Here is a 16,232-nt window from a genome sequence, read left to right as displayed (position 1 = left end):
CTTTATCTTCTCAGTGAGATACCAGAGGTAGCTGAGGCTTCTGCTGATGTTGTTGCCCCACCCTCCACCTCTCCCCCGGCTCCTGAGGCCTCTGCTGCTGAGGACCCTGACCCAGAGGCCCCTGCCAGTTCCAAGTTGGTGGTGGTGGAGGTTGAGGGGGACCGCCGGGGCAGCATGGTGTCAGGGTCCGGCTGCACCAGCCAAGCCTCCCAGGACGACGAGGATGATGTAAAAATCACAGACATCTACTTTGTAAGTTGTGCTTTCATTGGCACAACATACATGCACACACACTTGGATCGTATTCCTTAGGAAAACGTTTTAAAACACTTTGTAACAAAAACAAAACTGTTTCTCCCTGTTTCAGTTTGTTTTCATCCATTTAGTGCCTAATGAATAGGACCCTGGGCACACAAGGCACAGTTATGATAGATACTAAATACCAACTGCTACCATGTCTATAGGCATACAGCTCAGTTACAGTATACTACAGTATCCTAGCTGCTAAATATCTCCTAGGTTTAAATCTACGTCAGTTGATAGGCATACAGCAGAACATGAAACAGACAACAGCAGACACTAGACTATACACAGCTAGCTCCCATCATTTCCATTGGCCATCATTTCCATTTTTGATTTGTTAAATATTGTTTGTCCATGTGTGTGTAACTTATCTTATCGTAATGCAGATGGTCAGTGTGTGTTATTAGTGTTGGGTCATGGGAGGGTGTGTGAGTCTCAGATTTGGATGCTGTCATGCCTTTCTACAGAAGCGTTGACAGTAGGAATCCAGAGGGAGCAGAGAGAGAGAGTGAGGTGAGACACCTGCATGGGCGTGTGTTATACCAGAAGACACCACAGTGGGTTGGAGTGTTCAGAATTTTCTGGGGTATTCAGAGTGGGTTGGATTGGTGTGTTCAGTGTGGGTTGGATTGGATTGGGGTGTTCAGAATGTTCTGGGGTGTTCAGTGTGGGTTGGATTGCAGTGTTCAGAATGTTCTGGGATGTTCAGAGTGGGTTGGGGTGGAGTGTTAAGACTGGGATTTGAGGTGTTTAAGGGTTAATTTAGTCAGTCCATCTCCCTGAAGCTTCACTTCTGCTTTATCCTAAGCACTTTATGTCATCTCAATCTGGCACTAAACATAATTGAATGTGGGCCCAGACAAATAGGACAGTACTTCAGGCTATGACATCAGCAGATGGTGAAGTAAAGTTATTCTCTCTTTTGTACATACATCTCTCTTAACTGCATGGCCCGTGTCCTCCTGAACAGACTACTTCTCTTCAGACAGCCTGACTTTGATCTGACAGGTGTTATTGTAGAAGTCTGGGCTCTACGACACTGAGTTCGGAGCCAGAGCCATACATTGATGTACGAGTCTGTGGTGAGACGTGATGAAAAGTCCTGATAGGAAAGTTTCCTCTGGCGTTGCTCTGACGGGTGGGACAGTCTCCTGCAATGAAACACCTCACACTGTGACCCTGGAGCCTCTGAGGGTCAGTAGGTCTGTCTGTCTGAGAGCTCTTAGTCATCGGATGACCAGCTCAACTCACCAGACCTGCTCTGCCTCTCTACTCTCATGCTGCAGTTCAGGAGAAACAGAGAGGCAACACTTTTAAACAACCACTATCACCACTGTGTCTCTCTGTATCCATGCACCTGTGGTCATTTAGCCAGCCGAAGACCCGTATTAGGTCATATAACATTCTAAATTGAATTGCTAATTTAGTGCTTCTAAACGGTTTCATTTTATGGGTTGTATGGTTGTGTCATCTCATCATGTGTAAAGCAATCTCAAAGCACATACCAGTAAACTGCATGAAAAGATTATTGTCTTCTGGGATTTGACTGGTCAAAGTAGACATGACTCTTCATCAGAGCAATGTGTGGGATATTGTACCAGTCCTGAGAGATGGAGCGGATATTACTTTGAGAGGTCATGGAGAGAGGGCTGAAGTGATTGTTCTTGTCAGAGCAGGCCCAGGGGAGATGGCAGAGAAGCACTTCACCAGCTCCTGTTGAGTGGCTACAGCCTGAATTATTAATTTATCATCAGCAGTCGCCACCTCCCTTTTACACTCATTCTCTCTGTGTTTCTGTCTCACCCTCTCGCTCTGTCTCCTTCCTATCCCTCGCTCTGTCTCCTTCCTATCCCTCGCTCTGTCTCCTTCCTATCCCTCGCTCTGTCTCCTTCCTATCCCTCGCTCTGTCTCCTTCCTATCCCTCGCTCTGTTTCCCTTATCTTCCTCTCTCCTTCACGCCATCTCTCTTCCACACTCCCTCTCTCCTCTGATTTATCTGTTGAAGCTGTGACAGAGGCTCCGGGTGGTGAGAGGAAGGAGAAAGGGGGGTGAGAGGAGAGGGAGGGCACCAGACCTGTAAATCCATTCATCATCATGCCTGATTCACATTTCACCATCAAAGTCAAAATAGCAACCATCTCTTCTATGAACCTTTCATTTCCATCCATGTTCCTTCTTCGTCTCATCTGTCTGTCCTCCATCCCTTTCACCCCTCTATTCTCCCCCATCTCTCTCTCCCTCCTCTCTCTTTCTTCTTTCTCTCTCCACCCCCCCCCCCCCCCCCCCCTTCTCTGTGGGGGTGTGCTGTCAGCTTGCAGACGGGAGAACCTGGGTGTTCTCTCCTGTCCTGTCGGAGGAGAAAGCTGCAGTGTAAGTTAGTAGGACTCTCTATGGCTCCCAGCTCATAGTCCCAAGATCACGTAGTAGGCATCTATCTGCATTTTTGTCAACAAATGTTATTGACATATCCTTGTTCTGTTCAATGCTCTCTACTTATATAGTACTCTGAATACCCCAGTTCATGGTGTTAAGTTCAAAAGAATAGAAGATAAAAATAGCTGACACCATTCAAACCAATGAGGGTTCGGAACTTTAAAGCCAAATATCTCACAATCATATTTTTGCAGATAGAACCTTATAGTCCCAAGCTCTCATGCCTAGTCAATGCTTCAGTCATGTTTATAAGGATGTTTATAAGGATATCAATGGCCTATAGCTGTGGATGGAGTTGTTGTAGCTTAGTCCTCCAGTCTGCTTACTTAGAGTCTTAGTGCTCTATCTGTAGTGATTCCTCAGTTGATCCTCAGACTTTGAACTAGACGGATCCGAATGAAAAGACATGCCCAAGATCTCAAACAAATGACTTATAAACTGACTTCCCTTGACTAGCATGTTTTCTCCGAGGATGCTTTATGGTGCCTTGATGGGTAAGAGGACATGACACATTACATGCTTTACTTATTGTTACAGATCATTTTTATTTCATCATGTGTTTTATATCATTTGAACAAAAAGGGACATGGCCTTTTTTGTTAAGCTTCAGTCTGCAATCTGGAAATCTGTTCAATAGTCATTTCAAATCTTTATATCATTTTGTTGTTTTTCTTTTAGCAGACTGTAGCTTTAATGTTATTCATCCACCTCATCCTCCGCTTGGAGCTCCTCTTCATGTTGAATCAAATCAAACGGCTGGAGAAGACTCTCCCTGTAGAGAGAGAGGGGGAGTGATGGGGCAGGAAAGGAGGAGAAAGAAGGGATGAGGTGGCTAAGTTATAGGAGGAGGCTCTTGGCTTCTCATTTGAGGCCATCTGTCTCTCTCCTCCCGCTCCCACTCCCTGTCTTCCCACCTCTCTCTCTCTTCTCTTTCTCTTTCTCTCTCTCTCTCTCTCTCAAATTTGTTCTCAGTCTCTCCCTCTGTCTCTCTCTCTCTCTCTGTCTGTCTCTCTCTCTCTCTCTCCTTCTCTCAAATTACTTCTCAGTCTCTCCCTCTGTCTCTACCTGAGTGGCCTCAGAGACAGAGCAGTACTGAGGTGCTGTCCCGGCCAAATACTTAATGCACCTAATAGTAAATGCATTAAGAGCACTTTTCTTTATTGAGAATGAAGGGGGGGGGGGGGGGGATGCTTTGAGAGAAGATGTCATTTTGTTTGTTGGCAGTGCTGGCTCCCTCGCTTTCCACCCTCCACCCGTCGCCAACCACCCACTCCCACCCTGTTGTCTGGCTGATGTACATTCATCCTTTTTCCTTGTCCACTTCACCTTGGCTTTTGAGATTGATGAGGTGTTAATCAAATAGAAATAGCATAGTCATAGAAAGCCATTCTTAGGCACGTGATGCATACCAGCCAGCATTAAAACTGAAGACTTTTGACAGTGATAGCAGGAAATGGGAAAAGACTAACATTCTATTGAAGGAAATGTTCATATTTCATTACACTAACCCTCTACACTGTGTTCTGTTCAAATAGGATTTCCCTATTTCCCCTGCAGTTAGGCTAATCTATATTCCAAGCTCACACTTTCTGTCCTGGCATTTTCTAATTTGATTTAATTTTCCTGGCCTGCCTTGTCCTGTCTATCTCTCTTGCCTGCCTCTGCTTCTCTGTGTGCGTCCAATGGCCCCCGCTCTCTCCCTCTCTCTGACGCCCTCTGCTGTGTCGGTTGTGCACCGACAGCCCCCAGAGGACAGGACCTGGGTGTACTCCCCTCTGCACTATGGCAGTGAGTCTAATACCTTGCCGGATGGGGAGGAGAGCGAGACAGTAAGTAGTGAGAATTACACCTCCAGTATCCAGTACAGTGTGTGTATGGGCCGGCCCACCCGTCGTGCCCACTGAATATGGCCGTGCCAGTTACAACCATTTGGTTCCCTCTCCGTTCACCATGCAACCCCCAACTCTCACTGCATGCTGCTCAGTTTTTTCACTGTGGTGCCTCGGCCTCATACTCTCAGTCTGTAGGCCTGGCTGGCTGGTTGCATGTAGTTTGGTAACTTGGCACATGTCTCCTTCACCTCATGGCTCATGCATCACCATTATCAGATCCCAGACACGCACAGCTACTGTTGCCAATATCACTATTTTTTTTTCTGAAACAACTGACCAACAATACAGTATAAGCCTGTGCTTTGACATGTACAGTAAAAAGCAGTTGGTCAGGTGAATGGCAAATAAGTAAAGCAAATAAATAGCTATTACATTTGATTTGTACAGTTCCTCTCTGAAACACAATAATGTGTTTTCTTTGAGGAAAATAGGCACGTTTCTCTTGACATTTACATTGACTTTGAGAAGGGATTGCGTGATGATTATTTTAGCAACCGCGTGATGCAGCATGACAACTTTAACGCAATTGGTCGACAGTCTGCTCGGTGGGGCATTATATGTTCATTTTTTCATTGGATTCCTATCTCTTTTGTATAATATCTCTGACAACGGAACCATGCAATGCACCCTGGACTAAAGAGGCAGACAAATAGGAAAAATGTGCTAGACCCTCCATTAAATTACACATTTCTCGAGGTAGGAATATTGCAAAAAATATGATCCATGTCTAATTCGAGAGAAGATCTCCTCCCGAGGTATGATATCAGCCAGTATTAAAATATGACATGTATGATAGACGTTTTCGTGATGTAAAAGTCGTTTTCCTATTAACTTCCATTGTAGTGAGAGACTTTATCACAGTGCTACGTCATACCGGACAAATATATGCCTGCTTGAACGCCAATAACGCACAAATATATCCCCCCTTTATTGTAATGGTGAGAGGGTTAGCATCTCTTGGTATGATATTTGTGCGTCTAACTTTCTCACTCATTATTATTCACAATTCATTTAGGACTATCCACACTCATGGTAGCATCCACCTTAATGTATAGTCGTGGCCAAAAGTTTTGAGAATGACACAAATATTAATTTTCACAAAGTCTGCTGCCTCAGTTTGTATGTTGGCAATTTGCATATACTCCAGAATGTTATGAAGAGTGATCAGATGAATTGCAATTAATTGCAAAGTCCCTCTTTGCCATGCAAATGAACTGAATCCCCTAACCAAAAAAAATCCACTGCATTTCAGCACAGCCACAAAACGACCAGCTGACAACATGTCAGTCTCGTTAACACAGGTGTGAGTGTTGACCAGGACAAGGCTGGAGATCACTCTGTCATGCTGATTGAGTACAAATAACAGACTGGAAGCTTCAAAAGGAGGGTGGTGCTTGGAATCATTGTTCTTCCTCTGTCAACCATGGTTACCTGCAAGGAAACACGTGCCATCATCATTGCTTTGCACAAAAAGGGCTTCACAGGCAAGGATATTGCTGCCAGTAAGATTGCACCTAAATCAACCATTTATTGGATCCTCAAGAACTTCAAGGAGAGCGGTTCAATTGTTGTGAAGAAGGCTTCAGGGCGCCCAAGAAAGTCCAGCAAGCGCCAGGACCGTCTCCTAAAGTTGATTCAGCTGCGGGATCGGGGCACCACCAGTACAGAACTTGTTCAGGAATGGCAGCAGGCAGGTGTGAGTGCACCTGCACGCACAGTGATGCAAAGACTTTTGGAGGATGGCCTGTTGTCAAGAAGGGCAGCAAAGAAACCACTTCTCTCCAGGAAAAACATCAGGGACAGACTGATATTCTGCAAAAGGTACAGGGATTGGACTCCTGAGGACCGGGGTAAAGTAATTTTCTCTGATGAATCCTCTTTCCGATTGTTTGAGGCATCCGGAAAAAAGCTTGTCCAGAGAAGACAAGGTGAACGCTACCATCAGTCCTGTGTCATGCCAACAGTAAAGCATCCTGAGACCATTCATGTATGGGGTTGCTTCTCAGCCAAGGAAGTGGGCTCACTCACAATTTTGCCTAAGAACACAGCCATGAATAAAGAATGGTACCAACACATCCTCCGAGAGCAACTTCTCCCAACCATCCAGGAACAGTTTGGAGCAGAACAATGCCTTTTCCAGCATGATGGAGCACCTTGCCATAAGGCAAAAGTGATAACTAAGTGACTCGGGGAACAAAACATTGATATTTTGGGTCCATGGCCAGGAAACTCCCCAGATCTTAATCCCATTGAGAACTTGTGGTCAATCCTCAAGAGGCGGGTGGACAATCAACAACCCACAAATTCTGACAAACTCCAAGCATTGATTATGAAAGAATGGGCTGCCATCAGTCAGGATGTGGCCCATAAGTTAATTGACAGCATGCCAGGGCGGATTGAGGAGGTCTTGAAAAAGAAGGGTCAACACTGCAAATATTGACTCTGCATCAACTCATGTAATTGTCAATAAAAGCCTTTGACACGTATGAAATGCTTGTAATTATACTTCAGTATTCCATAGTAACATCTGACAAAAATATCTAAAGACACTGAAGCAGCAAACTTTGTGAAAATTAATATTTGTGTCATTCTCAAAAGATTTGGCCACGACTGTAGAAGTGTTTAGGAACATATTATTATTTACAATAAAAGTAACTCAAACGACACAATACATTATTTACCATTAATTTCCATTGGGAACAAAATAATCTGAAACAACCAAAACAAACAGCAAATATATCCAACAAGTTTGTAGAACCACATTGCATGCTCGGGAATATGGAATCAAATACTACATTTTTGACTACTTTAGTACACATTCAGTGCCTTCATAAAGTATTCATACCCGTTAACTTATTCCACATTTTATTTTGTTACAGCCTGAATTTAAAATAGATTGCATTTAGATTTTTGGCCGACACACAATACCCCATAATGTCAGTGGATTTACAATTTTTTTTTTTTTAAACTGAAATGTTTTGAGTCAATAAGTATTCCCCTCCTTTGTTATGACAAGCCTAAATAAGTTTAGGAGTAAAAATAAATTGCATGGACTCACTCTGTGTGCAATAAATATTGTTTAACATGATTTTTTAATGACTGACTCATCTCTGTACCCCACACATTTGTTTAACCTTTTATTTAACTAGGCAAGTCAGTTAAGAACAAATTCTTATTTTCAATGACTGCCTACTTGGGATAACTACCTTGTTCAGGGGCAGAACAACAGATTTTTACCTTGTCAGCTCGGGGATTTGATCTTGCAACCTCTCGGTTACTAGTCCAACGTTCTAACCACTAGGCTACCTGCCGCCCAAACCGGTGCTGGTACAAACCGATGCTGGTACGTAAAGTGCATTCGGAAAGTATTCAGACCCCTTGACTTTTTTCACATATTGTTATGTTACAGCCATATTCTTCATCAATCTACACACATAATGGCGCCGGAGGAGCTGGCTGCCATTTTACGGGCTCCTAACCAATTGTGCGATTTTGTGGGAGGGTTTTGCATTTTTTGTAACTTATTTTGTACATAATGTTTCTGCCACCGTCTCTTATGACCAAAAAGAGCTTCTGGATATCAGGACAGTGATTATTCACCTCGTACTGGACAAAGATTTTTCTTTAGCGTTTCAAAAGCGAAAGATTTACTCAAGATACCAAATCAGGCCCAAATCCCCATCATTAATATGAAGAAAAGACTCCAATACAGGGGACGCAGGTCCAGGTGCCTTGTGGGAATTCGTCAGCGAGTGGGTAACCCGCCTCTACCATCCGTCCTATTGGCCAATGTAGAATCATTGGATAATAAACTGGATGTGCTCTGATCAAGACTATCCTACCAACAGGTAATTAATTATAAACTGTAATATCTTATGTTTCACCGAGTCATGGCTGAACAACGACGTGGATAACGTACAGCTGGCTGGGTTTTCGGTGCATTGGCAGGACAGAACAGCTGCCTCCGGTTAGACAAGGGGTGGTGGTCTGTGTCTATTTGTCAATAACAGCTGGTGCGCAAAATCTAATATTAAGGAAGTCTCGAGGTTTTGCTCGCCTGAGGTAGAGTGCCAGCATCGTTTTGTGGTGGTAAATAGACAGCTACGAAGAATATAGATTAACTCTCTTGGTAGATAGTGTGGTCTACAACTTATCATGAGACACTCTACCTCAGGCGAACAAAACCTCATCTCATGATAAGCTGTAGACCACACTATCTACCAAGAGAGTTCATCTATATTTTTTTCAGCTGTCTATTTGCCACCACAAACCGATGCTGGTACTTAGACCGCAACAAGCTGCGGTCTTAATCAAACAAGAAAATGCTCATCCAGAGACGGCTCTCCTAGTGGCCGGGGACTTTAATGCAGCGAAAGTTAAATCCGTTTTACCACATTTCTACCAACATGTTACATGTGCAATCAGAAAAAAAAATAACTTCCTTTACTCCACACACAGAGCCGCGTGTCTGACCATAATTATATCCTCCTGATTCCTGCTTACAAGCAAAAACTAAAGCAGGAAGTACCAGTGACTCGCTCAATACGGAAGTGGTCAGATGATGCAGATGCTAAGCTACAGGACTGCTTTGCTAGCACATATGTTCTGGGACTCATCCCATGGCAATGAGGAGTATACCACATCAGTCACCGGCTTCATCAATAAGTGCATCGATGACGTTGTCCCCACAGTGACCGTATGTACATACCCCAACCAGAAGCCATGGATTACAGGCAACATCCACACTGAGCTAAAGGGTAGAGCTGCCGCTTTCAAGAAGCAGGACTCTAACGAACCATCAAACAGGCAAACCGTAAATACAGGACTAAGATTAAATCCTACTACACCGGCTCGGATGCTTGTCGGATGTGGCAGGGCTTGCAAACTATTACAGACTACAAAGAGAAGCCCAGCCGCGAGCTGCCCAGTGACACAAGCCTACCAGACGAGCTAAATGACTTCTATGCGCGCCTCGAGGCAAGCAACACTAAAGCATGCATGAGAGCACCAGCTGTTCCCAACAACTGGAAGATCACGCTTGCCGTAGCCAATGTGAGTAAGACATTTAAACAGGTCAACATTCACAAGGCCGACGGATTACCAGGATGTGTACTCTGCGCATGTGCTGACCAACTAACATGTCTTCACTGACATTTTCAACCTGTCCCTGGCCGAGTTTCAAGCAGACCACCATAGTCCCTGTGCCCAAGAACACCAAGATAACCTGCCTAAATGACTACCGACCCATAGCACTCATGTCTGTAGCCATGAAGTGCTTTGAAACGCTGGTCATGGCTCACATCAACACCATTATCCCAGAAACCCTAGACCCACTCCAATTTTCATACCGCCCCAACAGATCCACAGATGACGCAATCTCTATTGCACTCCACACTGCCCTTTCCCACCTGGACAAAAGAAACACCTACGTGAGAATGCTGTGCATTGACTACAGCTGAGCATTCAACACCATAGTTCCCTCAGCTCATCACGCAGCTAAGGACCCTGGGACAAAACACCTCCCTCTGCAACTGGATCCTGGACTTCCTGATGGGCCGCCCCAGGTAAGGGTAGGCCACAACACATGCTGATCCTCAATGCCATGCTGATCCTCAACACAGGGGCCCCTCAGGGGTGCGTGCTTAGTCTCCTCCTGTACTCCCTGTTCACCCATGACTGTGTGGCCAAGCACGACTCCAACACCATCATTCAGTTTGCCAACCACACAACGGTGGTAGGCCTAATCACCGACAACGATGAGACAACCTATGGGAAGGAGGTCAGAGACCTGGAAGTGTGGTGCCAGGACAAAAACCTCTCCCTCAATGTGATCAAGACAAAGGTGATGATCGTGGACTACAGGAAAAGGATGGCAGAGCACGCCCCAATTCACACCGACATGGTTGTAGTGGAGCAGGTTGAGAGCTTCAAGTTCCTTGGTGTCCACATCACCAAGACAGTTTTGGTCCATGGTCCAAGCACACCAAGACAGTTTTGAGGAGGGCACGACAAAGCCTATTCCCCCTCAGGAAACTAAAAAGTTTTGGCAAGGGTCCTCAGATCCTCAAAAGGTTCTACAGCTGCAACATCGAGAGCATCACTGCCTGGTACTGCAACTGCTCGGCCAGAGGATAGTGCGTACATCACTGGGGCTAAGCTGCCTGCCATCCAGGACCTCTACACCAGGTGGTGTCAGAGGAAGGCCCTAAAAATTGTCAAAGACCCCAGCCACCCCAGTCATAGACTGTTTTCTCTACTACCGCATGGCAAGCGGTACCGGAGTGCCAAGTCTACGACCAAATGGCTTCTCAACAGTTTTTACCCCCAAGCTGTAAGACTCCTAAACAAGTAATCACAAATGGCTACCCAGACTATTTGCATTGTGTGCTCCCTCCCCCAACCCCTCTTTTACGCTGCTGCTGCTCTCTGTTTATCGTATATGCATAGTCACTTTCCATTCATGTAAATACTACCTCAATTTGCCTGACTAACCGGGGCCCCCGCACAATGGCTACCCGGACTATCTGCATTGTGTTCTGCCACCCGCCAACCCCTCTTTTACGCTACTGCTACTCTCTGTTTAGCATATGCATAGTCACTTTAACCATAACTACATGTACATACGACCTCAATTTGTCCGACTAACCGGTGCCTGTATATAGCCTCACTACTGTATATAGCCTCACTACTGTATATAGCCTCACTACTGTATGTAACCTCACTACTGTTATAGCCTCACTACTGTATATAGCCTCACTACTGTATGTAACCTCACTACTGTATATAGCCTCACTACACTACTGTTATAGCCTCACTACTGTTATAGCCTCACTACTGTATATAGCCTCACTACTGTATATAGCCTCACTACTGTTATAGCCTCACTACTGTATGTAGCCTCTCACTACTGTGTATAGCCTCACTACTATATGTAGCCTCACTACTGTTATAGCCTCACTACTGTATGTAGCCTCACTACTGTATATAGCCTCACTACTGTATATAGCCTCACTACTGTATGTAACCTCACTACTGTATATAGCCTAACTACACTACTGTTATAGCCTCACTACTGTTATAGCCTCACTACTGTTATAGCCTCACTACTGTATATAGCCTCACTACTGTATGCAGCCTCACTACTGTTATAGCTTCACTACTGTATATAGCCTCGCTACTGTTATAGCCTCACTACTGTTATAGCCTCACTACTGTATATAGCCTCACTACTGTATGCAGCCTCACTACTGTTATAGCTTCACTACTGTATATAGCCTCACTACTGTTATAGCCTCACTACACTACTGTATATAGCCTCACTACTGTATATAGCCTCACTACACAAGTGTATATAGCCTCACTACACTACTGTATATAGCCTCACTACACTACTGTATATAGCCTCACTACTGTATATAGCCTCACTGCTGTATATAACCTCACTGTTGTATATAACCTCACTACTGTATATAGCCTCACTGCTGTATATAGCCTCACTGCTGTATATAGCCTCACTGCTGTATATAGCCTCACTACTGTATATAGCCTCACTACTGTATATAACCTCACTACTGTATATAGCCTCACTGCTGTATATAACCTCACAACTGTATATAGCCTCACTGCTGTATATAACCTCACTACTGTATATAGCCTCACTGCTGTATATAGCCTCACTGCTGTATATAACCTCACTTCTGTATATAGCCTCACTGCTGTATATAACCTCACTTCTGTATATAGCCTCACTGCTGTATATAACCTCACTACTGTATATAGCCTCACTGCTGTATATAACCTCACTACTGTATATAGCCTCACTGCTGTATATAACCTCACTACTGTATATAGCCTCACTACTGTATATAGCCTCACTACTGTATATAACCTCACTACTGTATATAGCCTCACTGCTGTATATAACCTCACTACTGTATATAGCCTCACTGCTGTATATAACCTCACTACTGTATATAGCCTCACTGCTGTATATAACCTCACTACTGTATATAGCCTCACTGCTGTATATAACCTCACTACTGTATATAGCCTCACGGCTGTATATAACCTCACTACTGTATATAGCCTCACTGCTGTATATAACCTCACTACTGTATATAGCCTCACTGCTGTATATAACCTCACTACTGTATATAGCCTCACTGCTGTATATAACCTCACTACTGTATATAGCCTCACTGCTGTATATAACCTCAATACTGTATATAGCCTCACTGCTGTATATAACCTCACTACTGTATATAGCCTCACTACTGTATATAGCCTCACTACTGTATATAACCTCACTACTGTATATAACCTCACTACTGTATATAGCCTCACTACTGTATATAGCCTCACTACTGTATATAGCCTCACTACTATATATAACCTCACTACTGTATATAACCTCACTACTGTATATAGCCTCACGGCTGTATATAACCTCACTACTGTATATAACCTCACTACTGTTATAGCCTCACTACTGTATATAGCCTCACTACTGTATATAGCCTCACTACTGTATATAGCCTCACTACTGTATATAACCTCACTACTGTTATAGCCTCACTACTGTTATAGCCTCACTACACTACTGTATATAGCCTCACTGCTGTATATAACCTCACTACTGTATATAGCCTCACTACTGTATATAACCTCACTACTGTATATAGCCTCACTACTGTATATAGCCTCACTACTGTATATAGCCTCACTACTGTATATAACCTCACTACTGTATATAACCTCACTACTGTATATAGCCTCACTACTGTATATAACCTCACTACTGTATATAGCCTCACTACTGTATATAGCCTCACTACTGTATATAGCCTCACTACTGTATATAGCCTCACTACTGTATATAACCTCACTACTGTTATAGCCTCACTACTGTTATAGACTCACTACACTACTGTATATAGCCTCACTACTGTATATAACCTCACTACTGTTATTATTTACTGTTGTTTTTTATTTCCTTACTTATCTATTGTTCACCTAATACCTATTTTTTACTTAAAAATTGTACTGTTGGTTAGAGCCTGTAAGTAAGCATTTCACTGTAAGGTTTGTTGTATTCGGGGCACGTGACAAATACACTTTGATTTGATTTTAGTCCAGGGTATTTTAAGAAATCTAAGCTGCAGTAGTAGTAGAAGCTCAGAGCTGTAGCAGGCTGGCTGACCCTTCGTCAAAGTCCACTGCACTGGTTTATGGTAAGGAGAAAGTAGCTATGAATGGAGTTGTCACTTCCACCCCTGGCCCATTATTTCCCATAGAGAAGACACACACACACACACACACATACAACTGTCACTTCCACCTCACCATGAGACAGGAGCTGCCACTGCCAGCAGAATGAGTGGAAGCAGAGCCTGTGGGACATGGCATTACAGTGCCTAGTGGAAGGAGACTGTCTCTTAGGGTTTGTCTCGACATAGATGAATACAAAATGTAAAAACAGTCATGAAAATGTTTTGTTGAGCTGATCTTCATGAAAAGGAAAAATACTAAATTTCTCTCTTTCTACCCTCTATTTTATGTGTTTATGTCCTCCCTTGCCTGCCTTGTGAATTGTTGATATAGACCTTTGATAAATAAATGTACTTTGATAAGGGTTATACCCTAGTTATACAGTGCTGTGGGGGAATTAATAGATTTTATTTAACACTATTGACATGAATATATGCCAAATATTCACAACCTCTATTTCTTTCTTTCTTTCTTTCTTTCTTTCTTTCTTTCTTTCTTTCTTTCTTTCTTTCTTTCTTTCTTTCTTTCTTTCTTTCTTTCTTTCTTTCTTTCTTTCTTTCTTTCTTTCTTTCTTTCTTTCTTTCTTTCTTTCTTTCTTTCTTTCTTTCTTTCTTTCTTTCTTTCTTTCTTTCTTTCTTTCTTTCTTTCTTTCTTTCTTTCTTTCTTTCTTTCTTTCTTTCTTTCTTTCTTTCTTTCTTTCTTTCTTTCTTTCTTTCTTTCTTTCTTTCTTTCTTTCTTTCTTTCTTTCTTTCTTTCTTTCTTTCTTTCTTTCTTTCTTTCTTTCTTTCTTTCTCCAACAGTAAACACTCCTCCATAGAGCTGAGAGGAGAATGACTCTGTGGAGAGAGGAGCCATCAGATTGATCCCCAGGCCTTTGAGTGGCAGGCAGCAGAATGATTCCAGTCCCGACCTGTATTTTAAACCATGGATACAAAAGCAGAACAGACGAAATACTGTGAGGAAACCCCCCTAGACATCCCGTTATCATTATGTTGATGATATGATCCATTCCTCTCCTTTCACCCCCACCTCAACCAAAAATGACCCTACCACGATAAAAACAGGGCCTCAAATGGCTATGCTACGTCTAGCATGCCCCATGAGAACAGGGGCGTTGAGTCGTCTCTGTTACTCGCCACACATTCCCAACGGTTGATTAAGTCAAATGGTCACGTATTTTATTGATATCATGTTAATTTATATTGTTTGCTTTTTCTTTGTTTTTAGTTTAGTTTCTTTATTTTCTGAACTTTTTTCACCACTTTATTTATTTTCATAAACAGAAAAAAATATTGCTAGACTGTGTTTCACAAAACATGATTTTGTGCATATTTATAAGCCTACTGTATTATTTTACAGGTTTATTTTTTAGTTGTCAAGTATTTATTTTGACATTTCTATCACAGTATTGCTACACTTCCCATACACTCCTGCTGAATGCACCTCTCATGAGTCTCCAAGCCTCAAAACCAGATCATTGCAACACTAACTAATGTTGAGACATTGTCTATCATTTCAGAATCCTACATCATTACAATGTCTTCCAGGACCACCCAGCTTTTGGATAAATGCAACAACAACAAAAAATTCCAAGCATAATGAGTTATTGAGTTCTCTTAATATGAAATGAAATGCCAACAGTTTAGCAATCAAACTTTGTCTCTGGATTTGAGCTCTGCTGGACATGGGTATTAGCCAGGCTAGTAGGCTAACTCAAAGTCCTCCTGACTTCAGAGTCTGGAAAGGCTATTTTGACGTCGGCACGATGCGACGATAAGGAAGGGGATGTGCTTGTTTTACTGATTGGTTCTCTTCTGTATTTTTCTCATTCCAACACCCACATGGACAGCCATTCACAGCTCTCCAATACAACTGTTGAATTTTCAAATCCAAACAACACGAGGGCTCAACCTCCCCAGGAAAAAAAAAGAAAGAAAAAAAAAGTTTGAGAGACCCAATCAAAACTCAGTACATTCAGGAGCACATCTCTGCACAAATACTGCATTTACAATGGCCTCCTTTCCAGACCAGTGTGTCACAGCTCTCCCTTGCTGTGAGTCACTTGAGTCGGATCAGCCAGGCTAGTGACCTTAGGCTAATGGATTGGATTACTTAGGACAAATAACAATATCATATCATGGCCAGAATGAATTCATACTTCTGTTATTTAGTAAGGGTTAATCAGAAAGGGAATTCAGGCTGCACTTTATGTACAGTGCCTTGCGAAAGTATTGCGACCTTTTGCCACATTTCAGGCTTCAAACATAAAGATATAAAACTGTTTTTTTTTGTGAAGAATCAACAACAAGTGGGACACAATCATGAAGTGGAACGACA

At 42.9% G+C, this 16,232-nt stretch overlaps 1 protein-coding gene across 4 annotated transcripts in view; it reads left to right on the top strand.

Annotated features, from left to right (window-relative positions):
- The window catches only part of LOC139380279 (phosphatidylinositol 4-phosphate 5-kinase type-1 gamma-like), an 87,675-nt gene extending 71,837 nt beyond the window's left edge, over positions 1-15,838 (top strand). For 2 of the 4 annotated variants that reach the window (XM_071122964.1, XM_071122885.1), the window contains exons 16-18: positions 15-252; positions 4,479-4,565; positions 14,696-14,779. In XM_071122964.1, the coding sequence (XP_070979065.1) occupies positions 15-252; positions 4,479-4,565; positions 14,696-14,698 (328 nt within the window). In that variant the 3' untranslated portion in view covers positions 14,699-14,779. Of the gene's footprint in view, positions 1-14; positions 253-4,478; positions 4,566-14,695 lie in introns of all 4 variants that reach the window. The other 2 variants (XM_071123130.1, XM_071123047.1) reach the window with 2 other exon arrangements.
- Positions 15,839-16,232: the final 394 nt, after the last annotated feature.

The sequence above is a fragment of the Oncorhynchus clarkii genome, chromosome 1, assembly GCF_045791955.1.
Source record: "Oncorhynchus clarkii lewisi isolate Uvic-CL-2024 chromosome 1, UVic_Ocla_1.0, whole genome shotgun sequence".
Taxonomy (NCBI): Eukaryota; Metazoa; Chordata; class Actinopteri; order Salmoniformes; family Salmonidae; genus Oncorhynchus; species Oncorhynchus clarkii.
The sequence above is the reverse complement of the archived record's forward strand: the minus strand, read 5'-3'. Positions and strand labels throughout refer to the sequence as shown.